Genomic DNA, 20129 nt, shown 5'->3' on the forward strand with positions numbered 1-20129 from the left:
GGAAAGAAAAGGAAAGTAAAGGAAGAAAGAAAGGAAGGAAGGAAGGAAGGAAGGAAGGAAGGAAGGAAGAAAGGAGGAAAGAAAGAAAGAAGAAAGAAAGAGAAAGAAAGAAAGAAAGAAAGAAAGAAAGAAAGAAAGAAAGAAAGAAAGAAAGAAAGAAAGAAAGAGGTACTTGGCTGGCTCAATTGGTTAAGCATTTGCCTTTGGCTCAGGTCATGATTCCAGAGTCCTAGGACTGAGCCCCGCATCAGACTTCCTGCTCAGTGGGGAGTCTGTTTCTCCCTCTCTATCTCTCTCCCTCTGTGTGCTCTCTCTCTTTCTCTCAAATAAGTCAGGAAAGAAAGAAAGAAGGAAGGAAGAAAGGAAGGGAGGGAGGGAGAGAGGGAAGAAGGAAGGAAGGAAGGAAGGAAGGAAGGAAGGAAGGAAGGAAGGAAGGAAGGAAGGAAGGAAGGAAGGGAGGGAGGGAGGGAAGCTCTTTAGAGGGCCAGGAGGTCAGAAAGCAAGTTGACTGGATTCAGGTCTGTGGGCACAGAGAATAGGAGAGGAAGGACAACTAGGAGAATGGGAAGCCCTCCAGGAATCGGTGCCATGAGGTTGGAAGGAAGGGGAGGATGTGTGCATATGTGTGTGCGTGTGTGCATGTGTGCGTGTGTGCATAAGAGGGAGGCAACCACCACAGGAACTCAGGTTTATTCAGGCTGAGAAGCTGGCTGATAGGAGCTCACATTCCAAGAGTATCATTGGGTTGAAGATTCAGTTAGGGGAGAACAGAACTTCAGGACTCAAAGTCATGCACAGTCTTTGGAGAAAATCCATTTGGACTCTTGAATTATGGCAACTGAATTTTTGATCGCAAGGAATCAGGGATTGGAGGGTGCTAAGTCACTCTGGTCAAGCCCTCCTCCAAAGAACTAAGATCTTTAAATAAATAAGAGAGGAAGAAAGAGAGGACAAGGAACAGATTGGCAGTGGGCTGTGGAGGAGGGTTCAGGAAAGAAGATGGTCAACATGAGAAGGGCTGCGAGGGGCCCAGTGAGTCTTTCAAGGTGCTTGAGAGGTGTCCGCCTCCATCTCCTAACCCTAGTCCCAAAATCACAATGGGAGAAGCAGGTTGGGGCTACTGGGGTGGGTGCTCAGAATCCCACAGTGGCAGAAACCAGCACTCCCCTAGCTCACACACATGCATGCACATGTACAACAGGCACACACACATGCACACAGACCCATGCAGGCTATATGTGTAGACACGCGTGCATGGGCATAGATATAGCATGCCATTCTGTGCACCTGTACGTACATCCACATAGACACACAAATGATCACAAAGACACTAGTGTGCACATAGACACTGCCACCTGAGCACCTCCTTTTGCCAGCCTCAGTGCTCATCTTTGAGTGGGGCAGGGGATGTCCAAGAGGGGCATGTCCAGGGTGTTCCTGCCATGAGCACTCACCATGTCCCCCACTCCCCGCACCTCCAACATAGACACTGAGACCCGCCACACAGGACCCACACACTCTCAGTCTGCTGTGTCTCAGTCTGCTGGGTGTCAGGTGACCATGAGTCTTCCTGCACTCTGTACTGATGGCGGTGATGGGGGCAGCCCCTCCCCCAATGGCTCTAACCTGGAGAAGGGCAATGGTGGTTGTGGGAGGCAAAGATGATTGAACTTCTCGCCCTCTCAGGGCCCACCTGCTCCCCACAGTAGCACAGGGCAGGCAGCTGGAGGTTGAAAAGCCAAAGAGTGTAGAGCCCTGTGGGATGTGTAGAAGGTCCCCCACTCCACCCTCAGACACCTCAGAGAGGAGAGGTGTGCAGCATGGGCCCAGCACAGTTGAACCTCAGAGCAGAGGGCAGCAGAAGATTCTGGTGGGGAGGCTTGAATCTGAGCAGTTGGCGCCAAGCATGGCTGTTGAGGAGGGGGGAAGCTATTGCTGTGTGTGTGTGTGTGTGTGTGTGTGTGTGTGTATGTGTGTGTGAGGGACAGAGAATGGCTCTGGGACTGGGACCTCCCTGCATTCCTGGGAAGGGGACATGGCCTGGGTAACCGGGCTCCCTGCCATGGTTCACAAAGCAGTTTTATATGGGTCATCCCCTCCTGATTATACGGAGTCTGTAAAGTGGATATTACTCAACTCAGGCCAAAGGACTTGCCTGAAGTCACCCAGCAAGCTGCCCTAATGCTCTCCACAGCCTCTGTCCCTGTCCCTTCTGTCTCTGCTCCAACCCACTCTACAAGTGCTCCCTTGGCCCAGGGCACAGGGGGTGGGAGGCAGCATGGGGTGTGTGCGCGTGTGTGCATACGTGTAGGCACTCCCGCACACGCAGCCCTCTTCCAGGTCAGCAGTTCAAGTGGGGACACTCGTCCCTCCTTTTTTTCTGTCTCCAAACAACAACCCAAGAGCCTCACACAGTCCTCAGGGCATACATTCCCACCATCTAGAGCCTCCCTCCACTCTCTTCCCTTTGACCCCTCATCCTGGCCCTGTCCAGGGCCACAGGAGCAGTCCAAGGCATAATTGGCTTGTGAAGGTCTCCAGCAATGGATACTGGGTTATTGGGGTGGCTAGCAAGACTCTCTCCCACTCTTAGGGTCTGCATTGCCTTTTGCAAGCTCATCCTCACTCTGATGATGGGCTACCTATTCCTGGTCCCCTTATACGGTGTTCACAGCAAAGCCCTTGGCAACTTGGTGGGGGAGGGCAGTGGAAGAAAAAGACGATTAAAGTGCGTGTCACAGATAGGGCTGGGCAAGATGCCACTAATGGTTGTGTGGGCAGCGGGAAGAGGACATACTATCCATACCAGATACCTGGGGATCCAGCAGCCCTGGGGTGGACCCCTGCCTACCCCAGGAGGACCTGAGGTCAGTTATGGGCACACCAGATGTCCAGAGACAGAGACTAAACACCCACTACCTAGATGGCACCCGGCTAGAGCCTGTTCAACACAGACCCAAAGGGCAATTGCATTTATGGAGCGCCTTCTGAGTGCCTTGCATTGTGGCAGTCACTGCCAAAGTGGAGGGAGTTATTCCCATTGTACAGATGAAAACATTGAGGCTCAGAGAGGTAATGTAACTGGCCTAGGACACACACATCACACACGCACATATACAGGCAGTGAGAGTTTCAAACTTTTTTTTTTTCTTTTTTTTTTCTATTGAGAGTTATAGCCACTAGGAAAAGTTTCCAGAACCAGACTGGCTGGTTGCAGGGCTCGGGGTTAGAGCTTGTGGGTGTAGACAGACTTGGGATAGCTGTTGGCGGCACCTGCTGGCCATTATCGCGTGTGCAACATGGCTTTATTCACCGCCAGATCTGCAGGGAAATTCAGAACAGCAGCTTTGAGTTTTATTTCTCTCCGTGTCCTGACTCCCAAAACCCTGGGATGAGCATCCACCAGAGGAAAACCTTAATTTTAGGGGAAGCAGAGACACTCTGCATCCTTGTGATCTGAGGAGGCAGAGAGGAAGACTGAGCTAATTACAGACCACAGAGGGAGAGGACGCTATCCCCCCTTCACCCCTCCCCTACTCTCCTACACTCCCACGCCCCCACAGGACGCGCAGCCTCGAACTGCCATGGGATGCATTTTGAACCCCTCCTACCTGCGTCCCTTCTCAGATACTCTATTTCCCATCAGTAGCACTCTCATTCCTTGGGGCCCACTTACTGCGCCTCTGTTAAGACATTCGCCTATACCACCAGAAAGTGCTTTTTGTGTCTGGCACTGGGCGTCTCCCCCACATCCACCCTAGACTGTGAGCTCCAGGAGATTAGAAGCTACTGAACCTGGCACCAAAGCTGGTATCTTAGTATTACTGAAGCTGGTACCTTGTCTGAAACAGAAGAGGAGCGTGGTACTCTGCATCAAGAAATTCTTCTCCCCACACCAGAGCCTCACCAGGCTCTTGGGAGAATCAAACAATTTATCGGCGGTAAGGTCCTGAAAAGATGTGAGGGGCTGGCATTCTGTAAGACCCTTTTGGAGAGATACTTGTTGAATGACTACAAGGGGATGTGTGTGGGGGAGGCAATTTGTAAGAATAAAAATTGGATTCTGGTGGGCCAGAATCTGGGATTCCATCTTGTCTTGGGGATCCTGAATGGAATTGAAGATTTGCTGTAGGTTGCTATGGCATAATAGTTGTCTGATTGAAAAGAGGTAATTCATATTTCAGAGGGATTCAAGACCCTTCCACTTCCCAACCAAATGCAATTAGCTGAGTGATTCTCAGCAATTAGCTGAGGTGAACAGGTGACAATGGAGGGTAGCCTTCATAATAGAAAGGAGACTTTTTTTCTGAGTTGGATTAGGAGGATCTTCCAGTTTGAGGGCTGAGGAGGTTGCAAACAGTGTGCTCCCCCAAGCCTTGGATTGGAAACAGAAACCTGCAATTCCATTCTCCACCATCTGGGGTCACTAACTTTCTTCTCCTCCCTCAGTAAGGGGAGAGAGCAGGGAAATGTCAGGCCTTTCAGCAGTTTGGTCTGGTTTTATGCTTTCACCTGTATTTATATGGCCAAATTTATGCCTTCCAGAACTCAGAGGTGAACTGAGTCTCTTGTGGTCTTTGGAATCCCTCAGTCCCCCGCTTCCTGGCTGGATTCCCAAATCAAACCCATTTCTGAGATTTCTAAGCAAATGTCAGGATGCAGTCCATTTCTCTCTCTCTTTCTTTCATTTTTAAACAGATTTTCTTTGGGGGATGCCTGGCTTTAGAGCATGCTACTCTTGGTCTCAGGGTCATGAGTTCAAGACCTCGTGTTGGGCATGGAGCCTACCTAAATATAATAAAAACAAATATTTTATTTTTAAGTAATCTCTACACCCAAAGTGGGACTCAATCTCACAACCCTGAGATCAAGAGCATCAGGCTTCACTGACTGAGCCAGCCAGGCACCAGGATCCATTCCTGGTTTTAGGAGCCTAGCTAGCAAGAAAGAGGAATAATCTCTGCATGTTCTGGAAGGCAATCAAAGGGGGTGGGGGACACTGAGGTCAGAGAAGTATTGCAGCTGGCCCCATATGCTAGGCTGTCTGAGCCGAAGGGTGGTCTCCAGGCTGACCCTTCGAGTATCCACACTGTCTTTCACAAGCAGGTCTGTGGTGGAGCTGGAGGAAGCTGGATGAAGGCAGACACTTAAGTGGGTTTAACACTACTTCTTGGGATCCCTGGGTGGTGCAGCGGTTTAGCCCCTGCCTTTGGCCCAGGGTGCGATCCTGGAGACCCAGGATCGAGTCCCATGTCGGGCTCCCGGTGCATGGAGCCTGCTTCTCCCTCTGCCTGTGTCTCTGCCCCTCTTTCTCTCTCTGTGTGTGTGTGACTATCATAAATAAATAAAAAAATAAAAAAACTAAAATCTTAAAAAAAAAACAACAACACTACTTCTTGAAATGGAACTCTGAGGAAGGATAGCAAATTACTTCTTTCTGTATTCTGTAGACAGGGGTATGGACCAGCTCTCCCGTCTAGACTTAAAATAAGATCTGTGGATGCCTGGGTAGCTCAGTGGTTAAGCGTTTGCCTTGGCTTGGGTGGTGATCCTGGAGTCCTGGGATGGAGTCCCGCCTCGTGCTTGCCGGGAGCCTGCTTCTCCCTCTGCCTATATCTCTGCCTCTGTGTGTCTCTCATGAATAAATAAATAAAATCTTTTAAAAAAAGATCTGGAACTCCCTCTCAAAGACGTTTCCTCGTCTTTGCAAATTCTTCTAGAGAGCCGGAATCCAGCTATCCACCATCCGAGTCCTTGGAAGCTGCCGCTGAGTCTAAGACCCTGTGGGGATGGGTCTCTGGCGCCTTTGGGGATCTCCCTAAACTCCTCCTGTTCCTTTTCCCAATTGGGAAACAGGATAACGGGGGAAGGTGAAGCACGCCCGGAATTGAAAGGCGGCTCTAAGCTGAGAGAAGGGAGCGGCGCGATCTTTCACCATCGCCCTTTTAAGGGATCGCGGGGCGCCGAGGGCCGCTAGTGGGAACAAGTGCTGGCCCGTGCTGCCCCGAGTGGAAAGCGAGCGGGGGGATCTTGGGCTGTGCGGTTTCTTCCAAACCACCACCTCCCCGCCTGCCCTCCACCTGCACGGAAAGGCTACTTTCTCCGGCTTTTCCCGCGACAGCCAGAGCCCCCTCCCTTCCTCTGGGCTCCCCGTCTCCGCCCCCTCGCGCAGAGGAGGCCTCGCCGCTTTAAGAGCCGGGGTAGCGATTGACAAGCAATAAACGCGGAGCGCCGGGCTGCGCTGGAGCCGCACCGAGCCGGGGGCTGCCCGGGGCGCAGGTAAGCGCCCCCCGACTCCCGGGCCAGCGCCCACCCCCAGGGCCCTTGTTTCCTCTTCGTCCTGGCACAGCACCTGGGGGCCGGTTTCCTGGGTCGGGTCTCCCCGGGCCCCTTCGCTCAGCCTGGTCCCCTCCCTCTCGCCGCCGGCCTCCCTCCTTCCTCCCCGGCTCCTAGAGAGAAATCAGAGCCCGCTGCTCCTGGCTGCTGGCCCGCGCGGTTAGGGCTCCAAGCCGGCGAGCTGCGCGGGGCTCCGGGACCCGCGAGGCCTCTTCGGGGGCTGTGCGCATTCGGGGGACTCCGGGGCCCGGCATTACGTAAGAACCGCGCTGTTCGCGCTTCCGGGGTTGGGGGCGCGAGACAGAGGTTGCACGGGTCCCAGTGGCCCCCCGCGACCCCCTTGGGATGCCAACACCTTAACCTTCCCCGGGAGGGGTTCTTGGGAAGAGGGGAGCGCTGCTTCTTTCTCCTCCCTGGCTGTAGGGGGGGCGGGTCGTGGTCGGGGACTAGGGTTACGGTTTGGAGACCTGAGAGGGGATCGGTGCCAGGAGCGAGGAGCCGGGGTCAGAAAGTTAGGTCAACTAAGGGGTGGGGGCGGGGAGAGTGAGGACGGGAGCGGGGGGCATCCATTCAGTGACCTCATCCCCCGGTCTCCCGCGGGCGCGCTCGCAAAGAGCCTTCTTTGATGGCTCGCAACACGCCCCCCTTCCCCCAGGTCCTAGCGCGCAGCCAGTTAGGGCCCGGCTCGTGGGGCCGGGGGCTCTCCGATGGTGGGGTGCGTGCGGGTCCGCACGTCTCTAGACCCCGGTCCCTCAGTCTGTCTACCCCTCCCCTTGACCGGTCGGTCTTCAAAGCGCCTTTGTCAGACCTTTCTCTCCAACACCTCTTTGTATGCTTATTAGTGGAGGGGTGGGTGGGTGGGAGGTTGCAGGAAACCTCCCGCTTTCGCGCCGGGGCCGCATCACCTACGGACCCTGGGTGGTGTGGATAGTCTGGAGGTAGGGGTGAGAGGACACCCGAGGCCCAGGCCTTTGGAAGCCGAGGTGCCCGTTCCCAGAAGCCTGGGCCCCGGACCTTGGCCCACAGCCAGACTGGCTTGCCTGGCACTGCTGTTCTCATGTGGGCACAAGCCAGGCCCCGCCCTCCCAGAGGCTGGGGTGGGGGTGGGGAAGAGCTAGCCGATGCTGTGGGAACTGATTACCCAGAGAAAAACCCAGGCAGGCTGGGCAAGACTCCAGGGGACAGGATCCTCCCAGCCTCTTCTCACCTTCCAGTCTCTAAGGAAGGAGGATGTCTGGAGTCCCCTCTGCCAGTAACTGACTGTCAGGGAGAACAGCTCCAGGTTTCAGGTGGTCAGGACCTTGGATGAGGGAGGAGGGAAGGAATAGGGACAGCAGGGGGCGGCACAGGGGCACTGGCTGGCACAGTAGATCCTGGGCATTTCTCCCAGCCTGGGTGCTAGCCCGACAGGGGATGCCTTTCTTTTCCCTGAAAACTCCTTTCTTCCATGTCTTTAGGGGAAGATCCAGAAAGAAGGGGAGTCATCTTCAGACCTTTGGAATTTCTGCTACGTGAGCTCAGGTGACCAGCTCTGGCCTGAGGGTGGAAGGGATGGAACTAGAGAGGGTTTTATCAAAACCTGGTGATGGTCCCTCTGGGAAGAATCCTTTTTTTAGGGGGAGGTGAAGTTGTGGCTTCCTACCCCCAGGGCCCAGCAGGCATTCAGTCCTAAAGTGGGCACTGCCAGCTGCTTTCCTCTTCTCCCCCACCCCTGCTGTGAGCCACTGCCTCTTGTTGTCATGGCAACTGGGAATTAGGGTTTTCTCCTGCAGTAAGTGCCCAGGAAGGCAAAGGGAAGAAGGGTAGTGGGGTCTCCCCTGCACCCTCCCCTGGAGAATAGGGAGCACCCTGTTTCCTTGTCCCAGCTCTGGACTGAGAAGGGGCAAAGGGAGAAAGAGGAAGTCAGAGAGGCCTCGGGAAAGTATGACTTCATTTCTGTAGGCCAGCCAGATGAGTGTTTGTTGAGCATCTACAGTGGCTAGGTTTGGGATCCAGAAGCAAAATAAAACAGATGCAGTTCATGACTTCATGGAGCTTACAGTCTAAGAATGCCCATCTTTCCTGCTTTGACTCAAGTTCTGGACTCTTACCACCCCCAAAATAAATAAAGGACAAACAGCAGGCAGAAACACAATTTTTTAAAAAGAGTCATAAAACCGGGGATCCCTGGGTGGCTCAGCAGTTTAGCTCCTGCCTTTGGCCCAGGGTGTAGTCCCAGGATCGAGTTTCACATCGGGCTCCCTGCATGGAGCCTGCTTCTCCCTCTGCCTGTGTCTCTGCCTCTCTCTCTCTCTCTCTCTCTCTCTCTCTCTCTAGGTCTATCATAAATAAATAAATAAAATAAATAAATAAATAAATAAATAAATAAATCTTAAAAAAAAGATATATACCTTAAAAAATAATAAAAGAGTCATAAAACCTGGATTTTCGATGTAGCTCCCTTTATTAGCTCTGTGACCTTGAGCAAAGCAATTAACCTCTCTGATCCTCCAGCTCCTCCTCCTTGGAGAAATGGGCATGGAATACCTGCTCTTCCTGCTTCCCAGGACTGTGCATCATGCAGTCTCTGGGGAGTGCCCTGATCCTGAGGGGAGGCCCTTCCTAATTCCTTCTGCATTGCCTTGCCGTTGTGCTTTCTCATTCTTTTCTCTCCCTTTCTCCAGGAGAGACATTTCAGAGCCCTTGCAGACCTCACCATGCCAGTTGCTGCCACCAACTCTGAGTCTGGTAAGAAGGGGCTGAGGATGTCCGTTTGTATCAGTAGCTTGGAGAGTGCTGGGCAGGGACTTAAGGGGGGGATAGTAGCAATTCAGACATGGCTGCTCCATCCTGCCACTCAGCCTTTCCTTCGAGCAGCTTCTATGGCCTGGCTGCACCTGTTCCAGGTTGGGGCTGGAGATATAGCACAACTCACCTCCATGGAGGACAGGGGCATGCAATGCCCCAGAGATGATCCACAGTATTGCTGGGGGGTGGGGGTGGGCAGTGGCCTGGGGCCAGGCTGGTTGGTGAGATGGCCCTTAGGACCTGGCCTTTGGAAGATGGCTTGGGGGTGGAAGGATTGTAGTAGAATAGCCTGGGGCTGAGAAGTCCACCATGCTGTGCCCACCAGATGGGTGGAGGAAAGCAACATGTTTGGGAGATGGGGGTGGTGTGCTCCCTGGGGTGCAAGAAGCTGTATTCGGAGAATGCTAGTTCAGGAAGCCTGGATTTGCTTCTGTGGTAGGTCTTAGGCAAGGAGCAGGTCACCCAGATGAGCTAGGAAGTCTCAGGACCAAATTACTTAACTCTTTGGAACCTGTGTTTCCTCTTCTATAAAGAGGTGGATATGAAACTCTAAGTCTATGATGGGGAAAGGATATTCCTATAATTGGAGTATTAACAGTTACTGTGCTGTGCAGCTGGGTTATTAACTCAATTAGCCTGTGACCTTGAGTCCTTTTTAGGACCTAGGTATTCCCATTTGTAAGGTAAGATGATTGGACAAGAGAAGTGTTCTTAACTTTTCTTGGTCCTGGATCCCCTTTTGAGAATCTGATAGAGCTGTGGGTCCTCACCATAGACAAATGCTTCTGTGCTCAAAATCTGCATTCCACTCTGGGGGTTCATGGGCCCTGGTGTGCATTTGGGGACTTTCTTGGTGAAGTTAGGAGCTAGGAGCCCTAATGCTGCGATCCACTCTGGTTGAGCTCTGAATCGTCTGACATTGCCCTGCCTGGATGCTTCCTGCCCGTGTGTGGCCCCTTCCTGTGCTCTGGGCACTGCTGCTGCCTCTGCAAGATGCTCCAGGTCTGCCAATTTAGTTAGAATGACTCTCCTGTCTGAGAAAGTGAACCAGGAAAGTGAAAGCTACTCTAAGTGGGCCAGACCCTACACTGTGACACCCTCATCCCCCAAGAAAGGCCTTTTCTCCATGTAGTAGAGGAACTGTAGTAATGTCCCCCAGCTTTGATGGCCTTAGAGGGCTCAGCATCCCCATCTTGTGTCCAGCCTGCTGACTCCCTGGGCTCTTCTGCTGTTCCAGTCTGCCTGGGCCCCACTGTAAGCTGCTTAGGGGTTAATTAAACCCATCTCTGAGCCTCTGATTAAGGGCCTCTCAATCTGGGGCTATCCAGTAAACCCATTAATAGTGCCTGGCAGGGGTGTAGAGGGAAGAGAATTTGACTTCTCTGCTGCAGGCCACTTGATGGGTGCAGTGGGGATCAGGCAGGGAGTGGAGGCCAGGAACAAGGGTATAGGCCTGCTTCCTCTGAGGACTCCTGGGGCCCCTGATCTCCTGGGTGTTACGCCATGGCTACTTCTGCCTTCTTGCATCCAAAGGAAGGAGGACAGGAACAAGCAGCTTAACCTCTTGGATCCTGAGTTTCCTCTTTTATAAAGGGATGATGTGTGACCCAAAGGCTATGAGTCTCTTGGCCCTTCCTGCAGGTGGCCCTCTCTGCCCACCCTAGTCTAGATTGGCTCTTAGCCTCAGAAATCTAATGATGGGTCTGCTGCTTCTCATTTGGTGGCCATTTCGGCTTCCTACAGGCCAGACAGCTGTGCTACCGCCTCTGGGGTCAGGGTCACCCTCCCTCTCCCCACTCCCTTCCCGGGGAGATTCCAGCTTTGGGATCTGCAGAGTAAAAGCTAACAATTCCCTTCCCTATGGATCAACACGAACCTCCACATTGTGGAGGGGAGATGGTGTGAATGTATTCTTGCAGAGACCCAACTTTACTTCTAGTAAGTCGAGGGCCCCTTTCCTGAGGGTTGGGGATGAGTTGGGAAATATGTGGGCTATGGCATCAGCAAGTTCAGAGAACTTGCCTCTTGAGTCTCCAGACCTATAGCTCTACACTCTCTTCCCTCTTTACTCCACTTCCTCTTTTCTTGGAATCAAGGCTGGGATGTGGACTGTTTTGAGGTGGAGCTGTCCCTTTAAATTTCTCTTGCATCCCAGGGTTAATGTCCTGGTGTGTAATCCCTCCTGCTGCCATGGCAACCAGGGGTGCGTTCCGACCTGGTGCCACTCCTCTGGGAATGGCTGTCTGGTGGCAGCAGCAGCTGGCGTTGTCCTCATGGGTACAGGGTATCAGAGGAATGGAGACACTGGGTTGGGCTAACTGCCAAGTCCTTTGCTCCTGCCCACCCATGTCCCTGCTGCGAGAATGCACCTATACATTTTCCCTTCCAAGATGCCCGACCTGCCCACCGGGCAAGGTCCCTAACCTAAGGGGAGGAGCTAAGGAGAGGTGGGGAGGGGAGGGGCGGCTGCTGAGATGTGGGGTCAGACTGTGAGGCACCCCCTCCCAGCCCAGGGGGGTGTCCCTCCCTACCCCTCCTTTTCCTCCCTGCCCGCCCATCTCGGCTCCCCATGGCTAGCAGTTAGGGGGAGGCATTTGGGGCTTGAGGTATTTGCCCCAGGCCACAGGGGTGTCCCAGCTCCGGACAGAGCACAGAGAGTCATTCTTGGGCGCTTCCTTTGATCCTGAGGGGGGTCATCGTAAAGGAAACGGGGCCTGGAGAAGGAACATAGAGTGGAGGTCTGCGGGCAAGAGGAGGAAGTGGCACGTGTGTATTAGAGGAGAGGCTTCCAGAAGAGGGGGGCGGGAACAAGCTGGGGCCAAATCCCCACCCCGCCCCGGTTTCCCCCAGCGGGGCTGTGAGAGGAGGGTCTCTGAGCACCCGCCGCGGTTCCGAAGGGGCAGCAGAGTTACCCCCCTGCTCCACAAGCCTCCCCTCAGCCGCCCCTCCTCACTCCCGCTGGTGCCAACACGGGGTGCGGTGGGGTCGGGGACCGGGCGCCGCGAGGACCGGGACTCTCCCACCGCCCCACTCTCAGCCCTTGTACCGCCCCCTCCCCACCGCGCGGCGCCCGGCGGGGCTCTGGCCAATCAGCGAGGCGGTCAGGGAGACCGAGCCTTGCTATTGGCTGATCCTGCAGAGGGCGCTCCCCGAGTCCCGCCTCCTCGAGCGCTGCCCCCGGCGGGCTGGGGCGGCTGCGACCGCTGCGTGGAGGCTACTCCGGGAGCCCCCGAGCCGGGGGTGGGGGCAGCCATGGCGGGCAGCCCGGGCAGCGAGGCCTCCTTGGAGGGTGTATCCCTGGGCTCTTCGGAGGAGGCCGATCTCCGGAGGGAAGGTAGGGAAAGGCGGGGCGGGGAGGCTGGGGGGAAGCTGGCCCCTTCATCCGTCCTCCTACCTCGGGGTTTGGGCGTCCGGAGAGGGTGCCCTGGGAGCCGGCCTGGGCAGAGGGCATTGACGCCCCCGGCTCTGTCCTCCTTCAGGGCTGACAGGTTCGTGAGTCTGCAGGTGAGGATGGCTGGGGAGGGTGGATCCTAGACACCCTGGCGGAGTGGGAAGGGTCCCTGCGCTGGCTTCTTTCCGAGGCCATTAAGGGCCTTGCAGGTGTCTGATCAATACCAAACCCAGGCCTGGGCAGGAGGGGTCTAGAGGGTGGGTTTGATGTTGTTTCTGGAGAAGGTGGAGAGGAGGAGGAGGGGAAGAGAGGGTCCCTGAGCCATGTCTGCCTCTCTAGTTTCAATGGCCCCTCTTCCCCATTCCTATTCCTCCCTGGAGGAGGGGGTTCTGACAAGAGTGGTGAGAGGGAACCAGGGACTGTATCCATCCCACCACCCTCCACGGCTTGAGTGCTGTTATGTAGATACAGGCGTGGGTGGCTGGGTGGCAGAGTAATGATAACCCCTGCCCATCTCTGCCCCCAGCTGGGCACACTCTGCTCCTCCCTTCCTCCCTGTAGAACCTGCCACAGCCAGGAGCTCCCACCTCCGTGGGTGCTCCATGGGTAAAAACAACCCCTACCTCAGATCTCAGCAGCCATTGCGGTGGCCCAGTGTCAGGTGATCTCATGTACTTGGTTGTGTCCCATGGCTGGCTGAGGGTTTGCTGATCCCTGGGTTGACTTAGACTAACGTCTGACCTTTGGTGCCCACAGTACTCCAGGGTGCCTATCTCCCCAGCTCCTGTCAATATTCTGGGCCGCAATTTTGGCTTCCTATGATCTATATTAACTTCTCAATGATAATGGGTCAGTCTCTGTCAGAGCTGAAGGGCCTGTAGACACTATCCAGTTCCACCCACCCATTTTACAGGAGGGAAAGACTGAGGCCATTGGGGAACCCTGACTTTTGAAAAATCACACAGGATTAGTCATGCTTTTTACTGTCATAGGCTGTAGCCTCCTTCATGGCCGCTTGCTTGACTCTGGGCCTATACTCAGGTACACGCTCCAAGTACTGTCTCTCATATCCCTTAGCCCTTTAGATGCAGGGGGCTGAATCCTGAGACTTCCGCCCATCCAGAGGTTGCTTGAGGCATCTATGGTTCTCTGGCTCAGGGTAGAACCTAGAAACTGACAACTGCTCCCCACCTCGGAGTCCATTTCCTGCTTCCTAGAGCCTCCCACCTGCCCAGGCATTACCTAGGGCCTAGAGAATAGGCCAAGGAAACTGCCCTCCTCCTTCACCCCTAGACCAGGGGCCTGGAGTGCCTGTGCTGCACACGGGGGGCAGTGCTGCCGGAGAGGGACTGTCTTCTGTGGGACACAGGGTAGGAAAATGGGGTTGCTATGTTGTGTTTTGGTCTCCTGTGCCCAGCTGGTACCTGTGTCTCACTGCCTGCCCCTTCTCCCCAGCCATGCAGCAAGTTCTGGACAACCTGGGATCCCTCCCCAATGCTACAGGAGCTGCAGAACTGGACCTGATCTTCCTTCGAGGCATTATGGAAAGTCCCATAGTAAGATCCCTGGCCAAGGTATAGTGTTCCAGGGAGGTGGGCATAAGGGCACTGTGCCTAGGGAGTTTATGGGGTGTTGGCCATAGGGTGCCTGGAAGTGGGGCAGGTGGCACAGAAGACCTGTAGAAGGGCTCTCCATGAATATCCATGCCCAGGTGATGAATGTGTGTGACTGCAGGTGGCGGGCTGTCCCATGCCTGGCTGGTGAGAGTGTGGACATGCCCCTGTGGATGGGTGTGCCTGCCAGCTTGTGAAGGGTGTTACTGGTGAGGGGTGGGCATGCCTGTGCATTGGAATCTCTAATACACAGTTTGTCCTGCCTGTCCTTCTACCTTTGGGCATTTTGTGCAGATGTCTTTTTAAGATCACCTGCCACGCATCAGGTGGGGGAGAAACTCACAAGAGAAAGTTATGAAACAATTTGGTAATGGCCATGATAGAGGCAGATGCAGTAGGCATTTTGGGAATATAAAGGCCAGATGCCTAACCTGGCCTGGGGTAGCCAGGAAAGGCTTCCTGGAAGAAGGGCTACTTGAGCTGAATCTGGAATACTGAGGAGGAGGGGGAGGGCATTTGGGGCCAAAGGAAGAACTTGAGCAGAAACAGAGGTGAGAAAGAGCCAGAAGTATGTGGAGGACTGTAAATGTTGGTGTGAGGCTGGAGCTTCAGGTATGAGATAGAGAATGTAAGCTGCAGAGATGCTGACAGGGTGTGGAGGGAACTGGGGGCTGTGCTGAGGGCTTGGGGCTCATCCTGTGATGTCCTGTGAATGACATGGAGCCTCTTGTGGGTTTTAAGCAGGGGTGTGATGATACAGTGTTTTAGGAGCATCCCTCTGGCAGCACATGGAGGATGGTTGGAGGGTCATGGCTGGAGCTGGAAAGACCAGAGTTAGGGATGACTCTGAACTAGACCAGTGGCAACAGGAGGGGAGGATGAAAGAAGTATTTAGGAAGTGAATTGGCAGTGTTTGGGGTTTGGGTGTGGAAGGTGAAGGATGGGGGTAGCAAGGCACCCAGGATTCAGCACAGGGGAAGTAAAAGGCTGGTGCCACCCCGGGCTCAGAGGTGGGGTTGGGGGAGTAAGGGTGGGGTAGAAAGTTGCCCCCTCCCCTGGGATGGAGGCAACAGAGTTGTAGGGAATCATGTCTACTTGCTCAGATTTTTCCAGAGAAGGGGGCAGTTGTCTGCTGGAAATTGGGGATCAAGGTTGAGCAGGACCATTTGGAAATGAAGATTCAATTAATTGCTGAAAGGAGAGGAGAGGGACCCCACCAAAGCCAGGGAGCAGGATTGACAGGGTCCCAGATGGTCCGTGGCAGGTGTGTGACTTTCTGGGGTGGGGTGATTCAGTCCCTGGATGTTGGGAGTAAAGGAAGTGGCTTTGGGTCAAGACTTATGCTGGGTGTGGGCTGTGGAGGCTGAGATGCAGGGGAAGGTGTGACAGAGACAGGGGAGAGGGAGCAGCTCAGAGCATCACCTCTGGGGCACAGGGTGGGGGGGTTGGGGGGTGTCAGGAGAAGACAGAGAGGCAGGGCGAAAATGGAAGTGAAGGCCTGGGGGCTCCCTGAGGTCACAGAATGTCTGGGGAGAGAGTGGATAGCTGGAAGAGAAGTCAGAGGTCAGAGAGAGGGAGGTGGGAGGTTTCCAAGGAGGACAGCTCTGGGGCGGGGGTGATGTGACAGTTTAGGGTGTGGCTGTAGTGGACTGGGAGGTCAGTGATGTTAAGGAGGCCCAGAAATGGTAGGTTTGCATGTGGGATGGTGTTGGACCTAGGGTACAGTGGGCATTGGGGTGGGAGAAGACTGAGGCGGGGCCCAGGGTCCCAGGGAATGGTGGTGGGGTGACCAGGAAGTTGGTGGTGACGGTGATGAGGCAGTGGGAGAGGGTGGTACAGCCAGGTGGCAGCTTTTCCACAGGGTAGGGATGGGGACTGGGTCACAGGACAGCTGTGGCTGGCTCTGTCATAGAGTGTGGAGGGGGACCAGGAGAGGGTCCAGGCCCCACCGGAGGGGACACCGTGTCCTGGAGACACAGCCTCGTCATGTGGAACGTTTCATCTGTGGAATGGCTGAAGCTTGGGGAGGTTGCTAACCACGGAGGGTGAGAGTGGAATGTTCTGGAGAGGGAAACAAGCAGACTTGGGGGAGCGGATTGGAGAAAGGGAGAGTGCTTTTCATTCAGTAGTCAAAGACCATATTCATGTATTAAACATAAACACAAGGAATCATGCATGTTTCAAACAAAGAGAATGTGAGCAGCTCCTCAGGGGCAGGGGTGTGCCTAGGGCCTAGAACAGTGCCTCACACACAGTAGGTGCCCACTGAATGTTTGCTTAATGAATGAGTACAAAGAGTATAGGAGAAAGCCTACCAGTCCTCTGAGTGTCATCTCCAGGATGGGAATGCTGGCCATATTGTCTTATGTTCTTGCTATTTCTTTGGGTTTTTGTTTTGTTTTTTAGAAGATTTTATTTATTTAATTGAAAGAGAGAGAGAACAAGCAGTGGAGATGGAAAAGCAGGCTGCCCATCAAATAGGGAGCCTGACCCCAGGACCCTGGGATCAGAACCTGAGCCAAAGGCAGCCGCCCAACCGACTGAGCCACCCAGACGCCCCTTGCTATTTCTTTGTAAGACAGAAGTAGTATGATGCAGCTAGTGACTCTCTTTGTCTCACACTCGCTGCTTTCTCTCCCCGCAGGTGACTGCTGGCTTGGGGTTGATGATGTCCTACCCCCTGAATGTTTGCCCACCTCACCTACAGATGTATTTAGGTGTAAATAATCCACCCCTATGATAGGGGCTTTTAAACTTTCTGTAATGGGATAATAGCATGAGCCACTTAGGTTTGTGAGAGTTCTAGTTAAGGAATGTGATTATTGACATAAGTATAGATGTAGACACGGGTAGATTCGTTTTAACTGTTGTGTGGTGTTCCCATATATGAAAGAGAGCCCGGTGTATTTATTTATTGCTTCTCCTGCTGAGAGACAGGTATGTTGTTGTTGATTTGCCTCTACTAAGGACTTCCTCACAGTCCTCTGCTTCTGCACACTGTGAGCGTCTCTCCAGGGTGGACACTTGACCCTCCATACCTGTAACCTGCCAAAGCTGATTTCAGAGTTGAATTTGTTAGACCGCATCACCTCTGGGGCACGTGAGCTGTTGCCTCTACAGTGAGACAATGAGATAGGGAGCTTTCCCGATAGCAGAACCACAGGGTTGGAAGGCGCCCTGCAAAGCACCACTGCCCCCATAGTGTATTCCGTGTCTGATCCACCCGCCAGCTCTCCAGTGCGGAGGACTTTGTCACTCCCTCAGTCATCCATCTTCGATTTGACGAACGTCTAGTGCGCGCTCACCGAGTACCCATGGCAGTGCTAGGGCCCTGGGAATGAGCTATCAGAGAGTTTGTTCTCCCGAGGGAGCCCCAGTCTGTTACCCTGGTATACAGCACAGCTGCACTGAGAAGTTATTGATGAGTGGATCAGATTGTAAACATCAACTCCCTTCTCCAGAATTGTTCTTAGAGATGAGCTGGTCAGAATTGCCTCCCCAAGGATTCCCAGGAGGCTTCTAGATGCATAAAGCACAAGAAAAGGTAGCATGGACCTTTCTTTGATACTGAGACTCCCAATAAGAGGCTGATGGGCTAAGGGCACCCTGTGGCTTCTCTCCATCGAGCTGTGAGAGGAGCAAGAAGTGTTATCTCCGTAAAGGCCTGTCTGAGCTCAGTAAGAATTGCTCCCGTCCCTGTACATGTGACTCTCTGCAATGGAATTTTGTCACTTCCCTCATCAAAAGATAGAGTTTCTCCACTCTTCAGTCTGGGCTTGACCACATGACTTGCTTTGGACAACAGGACTTACTTTTCACTCCTCATTAATTTTAGTGATTATAGGTACAGAGATACGTTTCTAACCTAACAGACGAAGCACTTGGATCAAAGATCTAGTTGCAAAAGCTTGGTTCTCCTGGTGCAGTGGCCCATCCACTCAGGAGTAGTCAAGCTGGAATTGCCTGGAGTAACTATTAATCTCCTTCTCTTCCTCCTGTGGAGGGAAGCTTGCCTTTCCTCTGGGGCTGTGCAGATAGCATGGGAAGGGCTCCTTCCGCTCCTCTCTGGGCCTGAGGGGACAAACCCAGAGGGTAAAGGCTCTGGAAGGAAGTCAAATCTGGCCAACGGATCGTAAATCCAGGGGGTTGGCTGCAGACAACAGGTGGCAGCCCTAACAACCGGGTGACATCTGGATCCAGCAGCAGGTGTTCCAACAACAGGCAAGGCTAAGGTGAGGAATCCAAGTCAAGTGACATTCAGAAATTCAGGCAAACCGTTACAGTGGGGACATCTGCCAGCTGGAAGGCCTGTGATCTAATCCATATGACACGAGGTAGAAAGAACATAGGATTTGGAGTCAGAAGAGTCACTGGCTGGCTGTGTGGTTTTAGTGTGTCTGATAATCTTTAGTTATTTCTTCTGAAAAGTGGGGATAAAGATGTCTCTCTTTCAGAGTCATGGTGGGGATGGGGAAAGTCATAGATGTAGAAATGCTTTTCAAATCATAAGGAGTTGTTACGAAGCAGTCTTGGCCGTTGGACCGGAGTTCACTGGGAGGACTCCACTCCTGTGATAAGGCCAGGGTGAGAGAGTTGGCAAAGCAAGATAGTGTCCTAGAAGAATGAAGGATGAGGTGGGTGGGGGAGGTCACTGAAATAGAGACTCTGACCAAGAAACATGACAAATGGAAGCTACAGTGGTGGGGAGCTCAGTATATCATCCAGCTTCTGCTGCGTAACAAACCACCCACAATTTAGTGGCTTAAAACAACCATGTTTTATGTCTCATGATCTTTTTGATGGCTTGGGTAGTTTTTCTGGTCTAGATTGCTCAGTTAGGGCAAGGTGTTCTAGGACATTCCCATTCACATGGCTGGTGTCTCTGGTGGGAAGGCTGTGATGTCTAGGATGTGGTCTGTGATGTCTAGGTGTGGTCTCTCATCTTCTAGGGAGGGGTCCAGTCTCAGCAGCATGGGAAGACAAGCCCCAAGTCTCAAGCATTTTCCAGTCCTCTGCTTGCATCACGTTTGCTAATGTCCCATGGACCCAAACAAATTACATTGTCAATTCCAGATAGAAGAGTCACTTTACCTTCTGGCACACCATTCTCTGGGACTTTTTTTTCCAGTGTTTGAGCTATTTAATTATGAGCCTAGGCTTCAAATGAGAATTCCTTGTCTTCTGCAAGATCAGAGAGGTTGGAGTGGGAGGGCAGAGGGAAGAGCTCTCTAAGAAGTGGCTGTGTGGCATTTCTGCTTTTGCAGTCTGCTTACAGCTGTGGATCAGGAGCTGATAGATTGGGGTTCAAGCACCAGCTGCACCATTAGCCAGCTGTGTACTTGGTCCAGTCTTCTGGTCTAGAATAAACTTGAGTCCCTGCTGTGCCAAAGATGATTTTCCGAGCAGAATTCAACAAATAGTTCCCACAGAAATTCAAAACCACTCTCCTGGTAGTGGGGCCTGGTGCATCTAATACTACAGGGTGTGCACGTACCAAGAGCATGCTTTCTAAAAATAAGTGCCTGGATAGTGGCACCACAGCAGTGGAGGCGCTCAGGAGTCAGGAAACTTTGACCAGAATCCCTGCTGTACACCAATGAGTTGTGGACTGTGAAGGAATTCATTTGACCCACTCAAGCCTCAGATACTTTATTGTGAAAATGGCCTTGAGACTACTAATCTCACAGGGTCATTGTGATGTTTAAATGAGATATTTTGCAAATATGCTGCTTTACCATTGAGCATAGATGTACCCATGGCCCAGCCATTTTGTTCCCGGGAGAAACTCTTACACGTGCACCAGGAGATACAGACTGGAATGTTCATAGCAGCACCATTCACAATGGCAAAAACCTGACATGACCCAGCTGCTCTCACCCAGGAGAGGAGATGAATAAAATGTGGCATAATCGCACAAATGGAATATAATATAGTGGTTAAAATGAACGACCATGATGGGAGGGAAAAGAATGAATTATAGAAGAATAATATTAAGTGAAAAC

General features: G+C 53.1%; 1 protein-coding gene across 5 annotated transcripts in view; it reads left to right on the forward strand.

Annotated features, from left to right (window-relative positions):
• Positions 1–5971: 5971 nt before the first annotated feature.
• Positions 5972–20129, forward strand: part of MPP2 (MAGUK p55 scaffold protein 2) — a 28598-nt gene continuing 14440 nt past the window's right edge. The window contains exons 1-4 of one of the 5 annotated variants that reach the window (XM_025440057.3): positions 5972–6279; positions 7794–7857; positions 9000–9063; positions 13970–14070. In XM_025440057.3, coding sequence (XP_025295842.1) covers positions 9033–9063; positions 13970–14070 — 132 coding nt within the window. In that variant the 5' untranslated portion in view covers positions 5972–6279; positions 7794–7857; positions 9000–9032. Of the gene's footprint in view, positions 6280–6573; positions 6594–7793; positions 7858–8999; positions 9064–12300; positions 12458–13969; positions 14089–20129 lie in introns of those variants that run through there. The other 4 variants (XM_025440055.3, XM_025440056.3, XM_025440052.3 and 1 more) reach the window with 4 other exon arrangements.

This window comes from Canis lupus, chromosome 9 (genome assembly GCF_003254725.2).
Source record: "Canis lupus dingo isolate Sandy chromosome 9, ASM325472v2, whole genome shotgun sequence".
NCBI lineage: Eukaryota > Metazoa > Chordata > Mammalia > Carnivora > Canidae > Canis > Canis lupus.